The sequence below is a fragment of the Lissotriton helveticus genome, chromosome 11 (genome assembly GCF_964261635.1).
Source record: "Lissotriton helveticus chromosome 11, aLisHel1.1, whole genome shotgun sequence".
Lineage (NCBI taxonomy): Eukaryota > Metazoa > Chordata > Amphibia > Caudata > Salamandridae > Lissotriton > Lissotriton helveticus.
Window position 1 is genome coordinate 439,338,975 of NC_136072.1, and position 15,422 is coordinate 439,354,396.

At 41.4% G+C, this 15,422-nt stretch overlaps 1 protein-coding gene across 7 annotated transcripts in view; it reads left to right on the forward strand.

Annotated features, from left to right (window-relative positions):
* The window catches only part of DOCK10 (dedicator of cytokinesis 10), a 1,735,912-nt gene that overhangs the window by 1,179,045 nt on the left and 541,445 nt on the right, over window positions 1-15,422 (forward strand). For all 7 annotated transcript variants that reach the window (XM_078665953.1, XM_078665951.1, XM_078665949.1 and 4 more), the window contains exon 18: window positions 12,813-12,878. In XM_078665953.1, the coding sequence (XP_078522079.1) occupies window positions 12,813-12,878 (66 nt within the window). The remainder of the gene's footprint in view (window positions 1-12,812; window positions 12,879-15,422) is intronic.

Consider the following 15,422-nt stretch of genomic DNA (forward strand, 5'->3'; position numbering starts at 1 on the left):
TTGGATCGAGATAGGCCAACCGACCGAGTACGCTGCATCCGGATGCTTCCAGATACGATTCAGTCGGAGTCCTGTTGACTTCAATGGGAGCTTATGTTCCGACCAAATGCTTAGGCTCCCATTAAAAAAAGGGGTGGCTGGGGAAAATCGGGCACCCTGTGGTGGGCACCCCCTGGTGCCTGCCACACTGTGCATGACTGGTAAGGGGGGACCCATGGGTACGCCCATGGGCCTAATTGGGAATGCTCTGAATGCAGGGAGGCCCACTACAGGCCCCCAAAGTCTGATTTCGACTGCCAATTCAAGTTGGACGGCACGATTCAGGAAGGCTGTCCGAATCCAGCATCGTCATTGGTGGTTCAGAAACGTGGTCTGTAGAAACGTACAAGTCTGCTCCATACGGCTCGGTCATTCCGAATGCCATTGGGTTCGGATAGGGATAGTCCTAGCGCCTAACTCGCAACGTACTCGGTCGATCAGAAACCTTTCTGATTCGGTCAGAAAGACACATTCCCGATCTGATTCAGACAGAGCAAATGCTTTTAGCAGACCTTCCTAACTGCTTCGGAATCGCACCCTAAGTCTTCTACGTGCCCTGATTTTGAAGCACTTAAAAGCCTTAAACATAGCATCCATACATTGTTTCAGTCTTTGACTGATTGGTTCTATCATAGCCTATACATTTTGTGATCATAGATCATTTTGTCTGATTAAGAGATGTGATTGTTTTTCACTGGACTAATTCATTTTGCACCTCAAAACTGACTTTTATGGCTATGTTTATTTTTTCCTATTCTGAAATATTATGAAACTGTTGTCTCTTTGAATATATCTCACAAAATAGTATTGTTTGCTAATATTATGTGAAATCCATGGTAGATTTCTTTAAAATTGCATCCTTTTACTGTTTCCAAAAAACGATCATGCCTGATGCTCTTGGCCCTTAATATGTCCTGGTGAAGGATTCCACCATCATAATGAGGGCAGAAATACATCAAATAAACTCACATTATAGGATATTCTATTAAATTCATCTTGAGAAAAAGCACATATAAAAGTATCCTAAAATTAACTGTGCAAATCGTTCTACAGGGACTAAGCCATGGTATTGATACCTGTGAAGAGCAAACTAATTATATTTCAAGTTTGTATTTGTGTCATTCTCTCAGCAAGCACACACTCTTGATAGGTTTAAAAAACACTTCATCAAATTCAATGTATTTGTATATATATCGTTTTATTTGAGTGGTACGACAATCAGACAATCACTTATTTACAATGAATCACTAACGAACATTGCACATTATTATTTAAAAAATGAATATTACATAAATAACAAACAGATAACAGAGAAAGCTTATCATTTAAATTCTCCCAATAATAATTTACAAAACCGCAAAGGTATTTAAAATGCGACCTGACCCAAGAATAAAAATGCAGTAGTACAAACTCTAAAAGAAAAGAAAATGACTAAGCACAATAGTCCTCCTGCTAATATATTCCCATAGGTAAAAAAGTCATTTATAATGTAAAATGCTCACACAATACTACAGTCTCGATCTTTAAAGAAAAAACAAAGTCTGTCCATGTTCAAAGACACAATTAAAACAAAAAAGAAAGTGCAATAATCTATAGTACAAACAAAGCACTAGGGGCCAAATGTACGACCATAGCATTTTGTGACTCACAAATTGCGACAAATTGCTAGTAGCAATTTGCGAGTCGCAAAATGCTATGAACATCAGTGTCTGAGACACTGTTTGCAATTCCCAATGGGGTCACAAATTGCATGCCTCATGAATATTGAGGCAGTCGAAATTTACGACCCCACTGGGAATGGCTAGCACTCCCAGGGATGGTGTCCTGCTGGGGTCAGCAGACCACCTTGTCTGGGACTGCTTTTAAATGAAGCAGTTTTTCACTTTTCCTATTGCAGCCCGTTTTCCTTAAAGGAAAATAGGATGCATTTAAAAAATAAAAATGGAACTCTCCATTTTCATTGAATGAAGCAGTTTTTCACTTTTCCTATTGCAGCCCGTTTTCCTTAAAGGAAAATAGGATGCATTTAAAAAATAAAAATGGAACTCTCCATTTTCATTTTTTAAAGGCAGGCAGTGGTCCCTGGGACCACTGCTTGCCCTTAAAAATAATTGTGCATGCATTAACAAAGGGGAAGGGGTCTCCTGGGGACCCCTTCCCAACTGCAAGTGCCCTACCAGCCTTCGGAGAAGGGTGGTAAACTGCGAGTGTTTTGCGACCGCAATTGCGATCGCAAAACATTTATACATTGGTTTTGAAGTGGCTATTAGGAAGCGAAGCCCTTGGAACACCCCTTCCTAATAGGAACGCTGCTTCTTAATAGCGAGTCGCTAACACTATTTTGCGAGTCGCTAGTTGAATAGCAACTCGCAAAATAGGTTTGGCACATGAGCCACTGATTTTTTGCAGTCACAAACGGGCCTAAAACCCCTTTGCTACTGCAAAAAACGGTCGTACATCTGGCCCTAGAATCCTTGTGCAAACATGCAATTATGAAAGTTTGATGGCAAAATAAAAAATAAAAAAAGAAAACCTAAAGTGCGAGCACCTGAACCCTCCCCTCTCCACAACAACTTCCCATAACCTCATTGGATGCGGAAAAAAACACCACAGCTTCTCATATGTTCTCAATTGACTGTTCCTTCTGGTATTAGTATAATCAATTGTTCTTACCCTAACAATTTTAGCTTCTCATTGAATAAATAACAGACACCTTTACAATTTCGAAAATTGTAGAATAAGTGAACATGCAATTAAAACAGCTAAAAAAATAAACTTTTGTTCATGCTGCAAAAATGCCTCATTATTACCAAACAGCTCAAAAAGAACTGATAGTGACTCTGGTACCACCTTTCTGTGCTAGCTGTTGGCTTATAAACCAACATATATGGTCCCAAAAAGGTTGCAGAACTCGGCAAGTAAAGAAAATACGGGACCAATCTCCTTCAACCAATGAAGTACATCTGAAACTTGTGTTAGACACATTATGAAAATATTTATGCAAGGATTGAGGTGTATAATAGAGCATCCATCTAGCAAAAAACTCCATTCTTTTAAAGGTTGCTGCTTTAGACAGTCTATGAAGAGAGTGAACATGTGGGTTGAGTCTTGGCATTACCTGTAAAAACTAGAGCAAATGCAAATATGACACTGGAGGTAATGGATCCAGCTACAAATTCCAGTACCACCTGTAGTGATGCTTCTTTAAGCATTTTATCTTCACTTGATCAGGCTCCAGCTGAGGCTTCAAAGTATTCCAGTTCAAAGTTCCTTCCACCAATCACCTTTCTTAATTTTTCCATTGAACAGCAAGCCAGTATTATTAAAACAATTTATTTGGCAGAATCTCAAGAGACCCTGGCCTCTATGGTGAGCACCAAGTAGGTATTGATGATATCCCAATTGAGACATACTAGGAATTTGACTCGCTTCTTTAAGATTTTACGATTAAACTATATAATGAAATAATTTCTGGCGGGTTCATTTCACAGACTGAGTTTTCGGGGAAAAAAAGGTTAAACCGCCTCTTAATCCCAATTCATTCATTCAGACCTATCAGTTTGCTAATTGCAGGCTGTAAACTCTTTATGAAAATTTTAACCAATCGCTTAGCTTAGCTGTGGCTCAAAAACGTATCCACAGTGGCCAGAATGATTTCCTTCCCCGTAGATCAATGGTGATTAGCTCTAATTATTTGAGTCAGTCCATATATTGCCTTATGGGCAATATAATTTTAGTAGCTATAATTATGGTTGACATGGAGAAAGCATTTGATCTAGTAAGTGGGGCAGCACAATTTCAGATTGTGTGGAAGTTTTGCTTCACTGATCAATTTCTTTTTCCCAAAGTTTTTATTGTTGCACAAAGAAGAATTATCATGTAATAGCATATCATTGTCGGTGTCGCCTCAACATTCAGCCATCACCGACTAGTAGCGCAACAAGATTTTGTCTTTTTCACTGATCAATTTCTAAACATTTTAAGGAATCTGTTCTCTTGGGCAATAGCCAGAATTATCATTAATTCATGTGATGTAGGCCAAATTTATGTTTCCCAGGGGATGCGACAATGCTGCCCTCTCTTATCCGTTTTATTTACATTTACATTTTATAGAGCCATTAGTCATTCTTTTACGATTTAATTTTACCTCCAGTTTTGGGTATGTCTAAATTAAAACTTTTCTCAGATAATAATATTCTTATCTGAATGCAAGGCAAGCAAATATCCCCTTGATAGGTTTAATGAATTTACTCTAATTGGGAGGTGTAAGATTCATCATAATGTATCTGAAAGCCTTCTTTTCAATGCCTCTAGGGAGGATCTTCCCATTGCAATTGGAGGACAGTTGTTGTCCACCCTTCCTTATAGATACCTTGGTGTGCATGTAACGTCAATATTTCAGACCTTAATGAGTTAGATTATCAGGCAATGCAGGTCAAAGTTAAGAAATTCTTAGAGAAATTGCATCTTTTACCTCTCTATATATCTTCGTGTCAAGTTTGCGCTATATAAAACTCTGTTAAAATTAAAATAAAAAATAGAGGTTAAGTTGGTTTAATTAAAATGTTGATTCAACCCCTAGTTCTATTTTTATTTTCTAATGTTCATATTAAGCCTAGTAAGAGCTATTTTAATGAGATTTATAGCTTAATTAGAAAGTTTATATGGAAGCATCAGTGTCCATGTGTCCACATTTTTTATATTGAACTATGCAAACAGCAGAGGTGCTTGACCTTACCTGATTTTTATTTATATCACTAAGCTTCCTTTATTGATTCTCCTTCTCGTTTATGTGTTTAACCATTTGTTCTCAATAATTTCTTTTAAGGGCAATGGTTAAAGAGTTAGGGCTTGAGTTCTCATTCTTCTTTAGAATTTGTAAATGTCCCCAAACACCTAGACATAAAATTATAAAAGAAATGGTTTTACAAAAAAATGAAATTGATTTAAAATATAAGATATTTGATTGTTTTCTTTTTTTTCTCTACACAACTTTAGTAGTTTAGGGTTAAAGGTCCCTGAATACCTAGTTAAGCTTTGGAACAGACATGGGTTTGCTATATCATTAGATTTTACTAAACTAACTAAAGTAATTATTCGCTTCCTCCGCTGATCACTAGCGGTGTTACCTACTTCTCAGACCGGTCCCGCTGACTACGAGCAGCGGACCTTAATTTTTAATTTCACTGCCATCACCCGCCTTGCTGATTACTAGCAGCATTTGTTTTTAATTTCCTACCTTTCCTTCAGTCCGCTTGCCGGTGCTCTTCAGCGCTCGTGGGCGCCATTTTGGGTAGGGTTGGACGGCGATCCTCGCCACACCCCTTCGTCTCCTCCCTACTTAGGACCTGCCTCCCCGTGCCTCCTGTGATCGCTGGCAGCCCAGTGGCAGTGGGCTCGCACGCGACTGCTGGAGTGCGACTGTTCGTAATTTTAAAGTAATTATTCGCTTCCTCCGCTGATCACTAGCGGTGTTACCTACTTCTCAGACCGGTCCCGCTGACTACGAGCGGCGGACCTTCATTTTTAATTTCACTGCCATCACCCGCCTTGCTGATTACTAGCAGCATTTGTTTTTTTTCCTACCTTTCCTTCAGTCCGCTTGCCGGTGCTCTTCAGCGCTCATGGGCGCCATTTTGGGTAGGGTTGGACGGCGATCCTCGCCACACCCCTTCGTCTCCTCCCTACTTAAACGGCCACTATGTGTCAGCGCAACGGACGAGCGCAGCGGGCGCGTCGTAGGCGCGCCAGAGTCGCACCAGAGTCAAGCCCGTCTGCGCCAGTCCGCGGCCGGCAGGGGCTAGGGGCAGGGGATGCTAGCCATACCATCTCATATACCGCTATGCAATTGAGACATTACAACCTACCTGGATTGGCTCCCCCTTTAGTCACCATGGGGAAACTTACTGCACTCGGCATCTCCTGTCACCCCCCCCTTCTGCCTGGCCTTCCGGCCCTCAGGTCTGCTCCTGCACTAACTCAAACCTCTATTCGGACTTTACTTTTAAATACCCGCTCAATGGTCAGACACCAGGCAGATATTTTCACCCTGCTGCTACAAGATAGCCCTGACCTCCTTTTGCTCACTGAGTCCTGGCTCACGGAGAATTCTCTTCCTGACATCTTGGCAGTCCTTCCCCCAGATTATTTCATCCTCCATGCTGACCGTATTGCCGATCACACCGGTGGCGGGGTGGCTGCCATTATCTCGAAACGTTTTCACCTCATCTCTTCATTTTCCCTTGCACTCCCACAAGTCGAGAATTTGGTTGTCAATCTGGGGACGGAAGTGTGGGCCTTTTCTTTTGCCCTTCTATATCGTCCGCCCCGTCCCATGCCAGACTTCGCGGGGAAACTCTGCGAACATCTGACTGCCCTCTTGCCTTCACTACCCAGCTTCGCCCTATTTGGGGATTTTAATTATTGGTTTGATGACACCAACGCGGGGGCGCATGCCTCAGCATTATCTGAGATTCTGACAAGTCTGAACTTGAGTCAGCAGGTCACCTCACCGACGCATGCAAAAGGCCACATATTAGACCAGGATTGGACTTCGAATATAACCCTCTCAACCCCTTCTACACTTCCATGCGTATGGTCAGACCATTTCATAGTCGACACGACCATCACACTTAGTGGGCGAACCAAGGCCCCACTTATGGCAGGTGGTTCTGCACGCAAATGGAAGAATTATGATTCCAAGGGCTTTATAACCACCCTGGCTTCTACCTGTCCGAACACCCTTCCTCATGAGGATGTTAATAGGATCGACACTAACATCTGTAGCTGGTTGAAAGGGGCTAGTGACCAATTTGCCCCAGTAGTTAAGTTCCCTTGTACCAGACACCCTAATGCTAACCGGTGGTTCTCTGACAACCTCAAGCAAATAAAACTTGAGGTACGTCAATTGGAACGTATCTGGAGGCGGGATTACTCCCTGTCATCCAGACAGAAATTTGTTACCGCGCGGAGGGAATATAAATTGGCTATTTTATCAGCCAAATCGGAGCACATCTCTGATAGAATTTTCTCTGCCACCAACAAATCTCGTGAGGTGTTCAGGATCATGAACGAACTGACCACGGACGACAGGACTCTCCCAGCTCAAACTCCATCCAAAGAGACCTGTGATGCTCTCAACCTCTTTTTTATTGATAAAATCATTAAAATAAAAGACTCTATCACCCCTACCCCTCAACCGTTACCATCTTCGGACACTTTTCCGGGCAATCTATCTTCTTTCACTTCATTTCCCATTCTGGATCCTCCTTCCCTGGCGAAGCTAGCCAATCGTGTAAAGTCGGGCTCGCCGGAGGACCATTGCCCTCCCGCGGTATTGCGGGAGGTTTGTCTTAAACTACCGGAGTGTATACTTACCTTTCTGAATGCTTCCCTCATCTCTGGCACAGTCCCTGGAACCTTCAAGGAGGCCATTCTCTTGCCTCTCCTGAAGAAGCCAGGGGCTGATGCGGCTGAACCCTCCAACTATCGCCCAATATCTTTGCTGCCTTACCTGTCAAAACTCCTTGAAGCCCATGTCACCTGGTGCCTCTCTAATTTCATCGAGAGCTCGTGCTTCCTTGAGTCCAACCAGGCCGGCTTTAGGCCGGCCCACTCCACGGAAGCAGTCATCTTGGCAGTCATGGATACCCTGAGAGAGAACGCAGATGCCAAGAGACCACAGGCTCTGGTTCTTTTGGACTTGTCCGCCGCGTTCGACACGGTGGATCACGACATCCTTCTCCACCGTGTCGAACAAGCCGGCATTCGGGGCACAGCCCTCAAGTGGGTGGAGTCATTCCTGACGGGAAGATCACAAGCTGTGCGCCTTGGTCCCTTCACCGCACCTAAATCCCCTATCACTTGTGGTGTTCCCCAGGGTTCTTCACTCTCCCCGTTATTATTTAATCTTTACCTGCGCCCTTTAATTGTTTCCCTTCACAACTGGGACGTCAGCGTCTTCAATTATGCAGACGATCTGCAGCTCGTCTTTCCACTCGATTCTCCTCAGGCGACTAACAACTTCCACGCCGTTATGACCCATATCCATCAATGGATGAATCAGAATCAATTAAAACTCAATCCTGGAAAGACTGAGCTACTTCTTCCTGGTTCCAGTGCCGCTTTTTGGGGTCCGCAGTTTTGGCCTCCCGACTTGGGCTCCCCCCCGACACCACTCAAGGCCGTTAGGAGTCTGGGGGTGACGATCGACGCCGAACTGTCACTCAAGGCCCAAGTGGGTGCCACGATTTCCTCGTGTATGTTCCAACTCCGAAAAATCCGGAAGATCAGGCACCTACTTCCACATGCGGCCCTGTGTCAGGTTGTCATGTTCCTTGTCATATCGCGCCTTGATTTTTCTAATTCCCTCTATCATGCACTTCCGCGATTTCTTTCACACCGCCTCCAGGTTGTACAAAACCAGGCAGCCCGCCTCATATTCAAGATCCCTAAGTGGCATTCGTCGAGGCCTCTGCTCCGCAGGCTTCATTGGCTGCCAGTGAAGGAGAGAGCAGCCTTTAAGATGGGCTGCTTGGTATTCAAATCCCTTCACTGCTCTTGCCCTGCTTTTCTGAAATCCCTGATTACCTTGTATCAACCTGCTCGTTCTCTTCGTTCAGCCTCCCATCACTTGGTTGTCACCCCCAAATTTAAGCTTCATAAATTTGGCGGCCGTCGTTTTGCTTTTCTTGCCCCCAAATTTTGGAACTCCCTTCCTCTGATCATCAAATCCAGCAATTCTCTTTTTCAGTTCAGGAAACTTCTCAAGACTTTTTTGTTCACCCTTTCTGAATAAACTTTTCTCCGCTCACTTACATGTCCCTTCAGCCAGCGCCAAGAAACCCCCGGGTGTTAGTGCGCTCAACAAGAATCATTTAACATAACATAACATAACATAACAAACAGAAGACCTGGCAACAGCTAGCTCTGCAGGATCATGAGAGTGCTCCTGTTCTAGGACTTCGTTTTTCACGTATCTTCCGTTTTTTTAGGGACTTTACCCCTGATGTAGAGGATTTTACTTTTAATTTTTCAAATAATTAAAAGAATATTATGTGTTAGGGCTTGGCAGTTGGTATAAGGTGTTACACCAAAAGATTCAGGGGGAAATCACCCCAAATTTCTCCATAAAATATCATCAGCAACAGGGTGCGTTATATTCTCCCAAATCAGTGAGCAGATATTTCTTCCTTTTACATTTTTTTTCTCTTTGGATTTTGCTGCTTTTGCACATTAAGCTAGGTTTTAAAACCAAATAATATGTATTTGTCAAACCCATAACCGAAGCAGTGTATCTCCAAGCGTACTTTCCTGAATTAATCTTAAGTGATAAAACAAAACATTTATTAATCTTTAACTAATCCATACTCTGGGGAGTGTAGTAAAAGCTTTAACGTCACCTTTTACCTGACATTCGATGAACTATCTTAAATAGTGTAATTAGAGTTTTGTCTATACTATCATTTATGCATAAACACTTCCTGAACAGGGGCTGTATAATGATTCTGTCAGGCACGAGTAATGAACTGGATATACGTCTGCTTTCAACAGAATTGTGATGGCTGCAGTTTATTCACTAACTCATATAGTTGGTGAGTTATTGTTTGTCCTGTAAACAGTGTGTTTTTTTAAAGCTGGTTCCTGGCCCCCTTCTGTGCCTATTAACGGGATTATGATATGGGCCCTGGATGTTTGCATTTATTCTTCTTATTTTGTACCCACCGAAAGAGTGTTCAAAACATTGAACACTCATAAGTGATGTCAGCTGGAGACTGGTGTCAGAGAGATTGTAAACAGTGTGCCCTTTTTCGCGTTACTTCTTCTTTAGTTTGAAGCTTGTATTACATTTAACAAGTAAGTGCTCAAAATAATTACTATACAACGTAGATGAATCATAGATAATGTTAAACATATCAGTGATGAAAATGAAACAGTAAATTGTTCTCAAAATCATAATAGACGTCAATTATTTTATGCAGATGGCAAATTGTTTACCATAAATGGTAAGCTTAATTGATGAAAAAAGTCTTCTGCTGTGTCACAGTCAGGGTTCAGTGCATCTGCCTTTATATTGTGATAGTTCTCTGTTTATGGGTTAATTCTGTTTTGTCTAAGAAAGAAGTTTTGATGCTTTTCGGTTATGGCACTGTTTTGATGCTTTTTCAGTTATTGTACTACATTTAACAAAGATGACCGGAACCAATTATCTCCAAAGGTAAAAGAGTTGGGAAATGTGACCATCATTGCCAGGCAGAGGGTGTTCACGTTTCAGTTTATAATTTATTCAACCATTGGAATATTAATGCATAAAACACTAAAATTATGATATGCAGTAGAGGATCAGTCTGCCATTCATGGCTTGTTAATAGGGTAAAACAGGAGTTGGTAAACGATATGCATATTTAGCTGTTATTTTAAGCTCTATGATGTAGTATCTGTCACAAAAGAAGGAGTAGGAAGTAAGGAACACACACAGCTATTCTGTACCTCAATGTTTTTACCTCTTGGTGGTGAAGAAACACATAATCCATTGTTATGAACATTTCCAAGTAAAATGACATAGTTTCTGTTATATTGTACACTAGCTTTGGATGATAAATGCACCTGTAGCTTAGATCTAATTGAATATAAACATCGGTCTAGACGTATGACTCTTTATTTTAGTGCCCCTCAACCCCTGCCTCCACAGAACCATGGAGGCAGGCTGCTACAACCCTGGAAGACTATATTTTAATCGTATATCAACATTCTACCAAAAACTCAACTCTTTTGCAGTTAGAGGATGGAAATTGGCTTCAGTGAAAATATTGTTAGTCCCGTATTTGAAATAAATTTGATTAAAATTTGATGTGATTGTGAAGGGGAGATATTTGTCTTTTAATGTGGTAAACAAAGTAATTCTCAGTGAAAATCAGGTATTACAGCTTTGTGGATCATTTCCACACACTTGTGTTATTTAATGACTGGGGCATGACTTGGGAATGACTTATCATCACTAATATCATAGCTAAGGGCCTGATATAGATTTCGTCGGACGGGTTACTCCGAAATAATGGTGACAGATATACTGTCTGCCGAAATATAGATCCAGTAGAATATTATGGGATTTATATTTCTGTGGATGGGATATCCATCACCGTTGTGGCAGAGTAACCCATCTGCTGAAATGTAAATCAGACCCTAAATCTAAAATCAGGAATAAGCCCCAGGGTTTTTATTAGATTTCTTAAATCTAGGTTTAATCCTTCATCATATAGGGGAAATGAGAATTGATACAAAATCCAGATGCATAAACAAAGGTAATATACTTGTAATCTGCATACAAAAAAGATCTGATATTTCACTTTGTGCCCTGGTCTTTTCAGCTCTAAACTAAGCTGTTTCAAAGTGATATTTGTTGAGTGTTGTTGCTTGTAACCAACTGACCTATAGATTGGATAAACTGCTAATTCCAAAGTAAAATCCAACACTAAAATCTATGCTATGGTTGTAAAATTCCTAAATATAGAACTGTTAAATAAAAGAGGGGAACAATTTATGGGTTATAGCCAGTTTTAGTTTCTGTTATGAGTGCTGATCATGATCCTTTTGTGCCATGTTAAAGAAGAATATGTACAACTGACCAATCATCTGAGAGATTGCTGAGTACAGGATCAAGCACCTTTAAACATTTGATTAACAATGATGAGGAATAATCCTTGCCTACCTGAAGAGGTGCCTACCCTGACAATCTTGCATTGTTATGGTTGTCATTCTGATTAGAGATGTTTCTAGTAGTTATACATTAACCCCCACATGCATCAAGCATTTTTGTAGTCGCAAACGGTGCGATTCCTTAAAATCGGCCGTTTGCGAATGCAAAAGTGCTTTTTGGGATGCATGAAGCAATTTTAGAATTCGTAACATGTTTGAGAGTTCTAAAATTGTGGGTGCTTTTAAGAAGTCGCAGATGTGCGATTTCTAAAAAGCAATGCATCATTAAATTTAAAACTGTAAAATCGCAATTAGGGTGCCAAATTTACCGAGTGGTTGAACCACTCGGTAAATTTGGAAAAAGTGTTTAAAAAGCTGAAAATGTTTTTTTTTCAACATTCATGTTTCACACACACATGTCCTTAGGACCCCCCCTGCACCCATGAAATTTTCTAAGTGCCACTCGCAATTTGCATTGACTCCTATGGGCCTTTTGGCCCATAGGAATCAATAGGAATTGCGAAAATTAACTTAAGAATTCGGTATTTATTTGGGATTCGGTAAAAATTGCGATTTTTACCGAATCACAAATGAATACCGAAAATAATGATGCATAGCATTTTGCACTTCTTAATTTGCGATTCCTTATTTTTCGCAAATTAAGAAGTGCAAAATGTCACAATGATGCATGTGGGGGTAAGTGCATTAATTTAATTATGCGTTATTTTTTATTTTACAAATATTTTACCATTTAGATATAAATTAGTTATATTTACATAGTCACATAAAATTGTTAATCATTGGTGATGGTTGGAAGTGTTTAGTATACACTCGACATAGGAAAAACGAAAAAAGGACAGTAAAGGAAAACAAAAAGGAAGCCAGCAGGAGAGCAGAGATATTGCTGTGAAAATGCATTTCAATGGCCCATACAGTCGAAGCGTTTAAATGTTATGACATGCTATTTCCTTTAGACTCACAAGTGCAAGGATGTATTTTAAATAATTCTCTATCTGAATGCTTGTACATTGACTAGTGACCTCAGAATACAATTAATATTTCTTATTGTGTTATTTCAGGCACGAAATATAATGGTGTGCATTGAATTCAAAAGTTCGGATGATGAAGGTGCACATCCTCTGAAGGTAACACTCACCTCAGAATAATAACAGCATGTAGGTGTGCAGACACACACATCCATGCACACACACCTGTATCTAATAGCTGTTCCAGCCACAATATCTCTTATTTTGTATATGCTTAGAGTGTATGATTAGTTAAGTTTAAGTTTAATTGCTTAGTTTATGTTGGTGTCTGATTGAAGTAAAGTGATATACGTGAGATTGTGTCCCTTTGCATGTGCTCTGACTGTACATATGTTTTGTGCCATTTTCAATGATTGCCAGCTCAGTGCATTTAAACTTGAATCTCACACTCAGGCATGTGTTCTCAGGCATGTGTTCTTGAGGGATAAATTCATGTTTGTCTCTTAGCATGGTAATGGTAGTTACTTATACAGTATAATACTTATACGAAAGTATTAAGGGCTGTGATTAATACAAGTTGGTTTGTCTTGCACATTTTATAAATGCAAGTGAATGAACTTGATATCTGCCATGTCCTAGGGCAAGAAAGGGGATAGACATATATGGGAGGGAGGTAGGCATAGGACAAGAAATAACTGAGGATGGTTATATGCTATCAGTACATTGAACTTTGACACTTTTATGTATGTGGCTTATTCCGGTGGGATCAGTTTGTAGGGTAAAATTGAATTGTAGTTGGAAATGAGTTGGAGAAATATGCAAGAGAAAGCCAAGAAAAATTATAAGGATAATAAGAATGTTGTGTGCATAGGAAATTGGTTGCTTGTCAGTTGGCCTTTGAATTGTGGTGGGGAGAAATTTGGAAGGTGCATCCATGAGAGAAGCCATATTTGCTTTTGCTAGGGTTAATCATGCAGTCTCATAAGCATGTTGTGAACTTCAGCTTGCTGTAGCATGAGATTGGAGAGAAGATTCAGTATGTAGATGTGGATTTCTCAACAGGAAATAGGGAAAAGAGCAATGAGAATTTCTTATAGTGGGTGAAACAAAGCGTGATGGGCTGTGTGAAAAATGGAGGGAATGAAGAAAAGAGAACAAATGTTCTAACTGGTAGATAGAGGTATGTGACAGTGTCACCAGCTCATCTATGCGGAAAGCTAAAAATGTTTAACACCCACTAGTAGCAAGACACAATGACTTGCTTGAGGGAAGTGCATCCCTCTGTTCTATCTTGCTGTGCAGTAAACACTCAAGCACCCCACACTGAGCTGGACACCATTTCAGGCGTGTTGAATGTTGTTGTTGTTAATGCTCTATATTGATATACTAATTACAAAAAGGGGGTGGTGATGGACAGAGTATCTGAGTTAATCAGAACACTCCTACCCAGTCAACAGATCAGGGCTTGATCCATCACCGTTTTTTAGCTCACTGCACCATCCCAGTTCAGAACCTGGCTATATGCAAATTAGTCTGTCCCTGGCCCAGTGCATCATGGGAACAGGGCAGACCAAACTACCAAGCCAATTCTTCACTAGAAAGGAAACAAGCTTCCGGGGACCGGTTTCTGGCATTACAGCTGTCTTCGGCCCGGCTTGCTTGAATCCTGATGGTGCAATGAGCAAGGGACTCATGTCTGAGCATACCCTTCCACACTCATGGTGGCCAAAATAATTACAAAAAGGGGGTGGTGATGGACAGAGTATCTGAGTTAATCAGAACACTCCTACCCAGTCAACAGATCAGGGCTTGATCCATCACCGTTTTTTAGCTCACTGCACCATCCCAGTTCAGAACCTGGCTATATGCAAATTAGTCTGTCCCTGGCCCAGTGCATCATGGGAACAGGGCAGACCAAACTACCAAGCCAATTCTTCACTAGAAAGGAAACAAGCTTCCGGGGACCGGTTTCTGACATTACAGCCGTCTTCGGCCCGGCTTGCTTGAATCCTGATGGTGCAATGAGCAAGGGACTCATGTCTGAGCATACCCTTCCACACTCATGGTGGCCAAAATAATTACAAAAAGGGGGTGGTGATGGACAGAGTATCTGAGTTAATCAGAACACTCCTACCCAGTCAACAGATCAGGGCTTGATCCATCACCGTTTTTTAGCTCACTGCACCATCCCAGTTCAGAACCTGGCTATATGCAAATTAGTCTGTCCCTGGCCCAGTGCATCATGGGAACAGGGCAGACCAAACTACCAAGCCAATTCTTCACTAGAAAGGAAACAAGCTTCCGGGGACCGGTTTCTGGCATTACAGCCGTCTTCGGCCCGGCTTGCTTGAATCCTGATGGTGCAATGAGCAAGGGACTCATGTCTGAGCATACCCTTCCACACTCATGGTGGCCAAAATAATTACAAAAAGGGGGTGGTGATGGACAGAGTATCTGAGTTAATCAGAACACTCCTACCCAGTCAACAGATCAGGGCTTGATCCATCACCGTTTTTTAGCTCACTGCACCATCCCAGTTCAGAACCTGGCTATATGCAAATTAGTCTGTCCCTGGCCCAGTGCATCATGGGAACAGGGCAGACCAAACTACCAAGCCAATTCTTCACTAGAAAGGAAACAAGCTTCCGGGGACCGGTTTCTGGCATTACAGCCGTCTTCGGCCCGGCTTGCTTGAATCCTGAT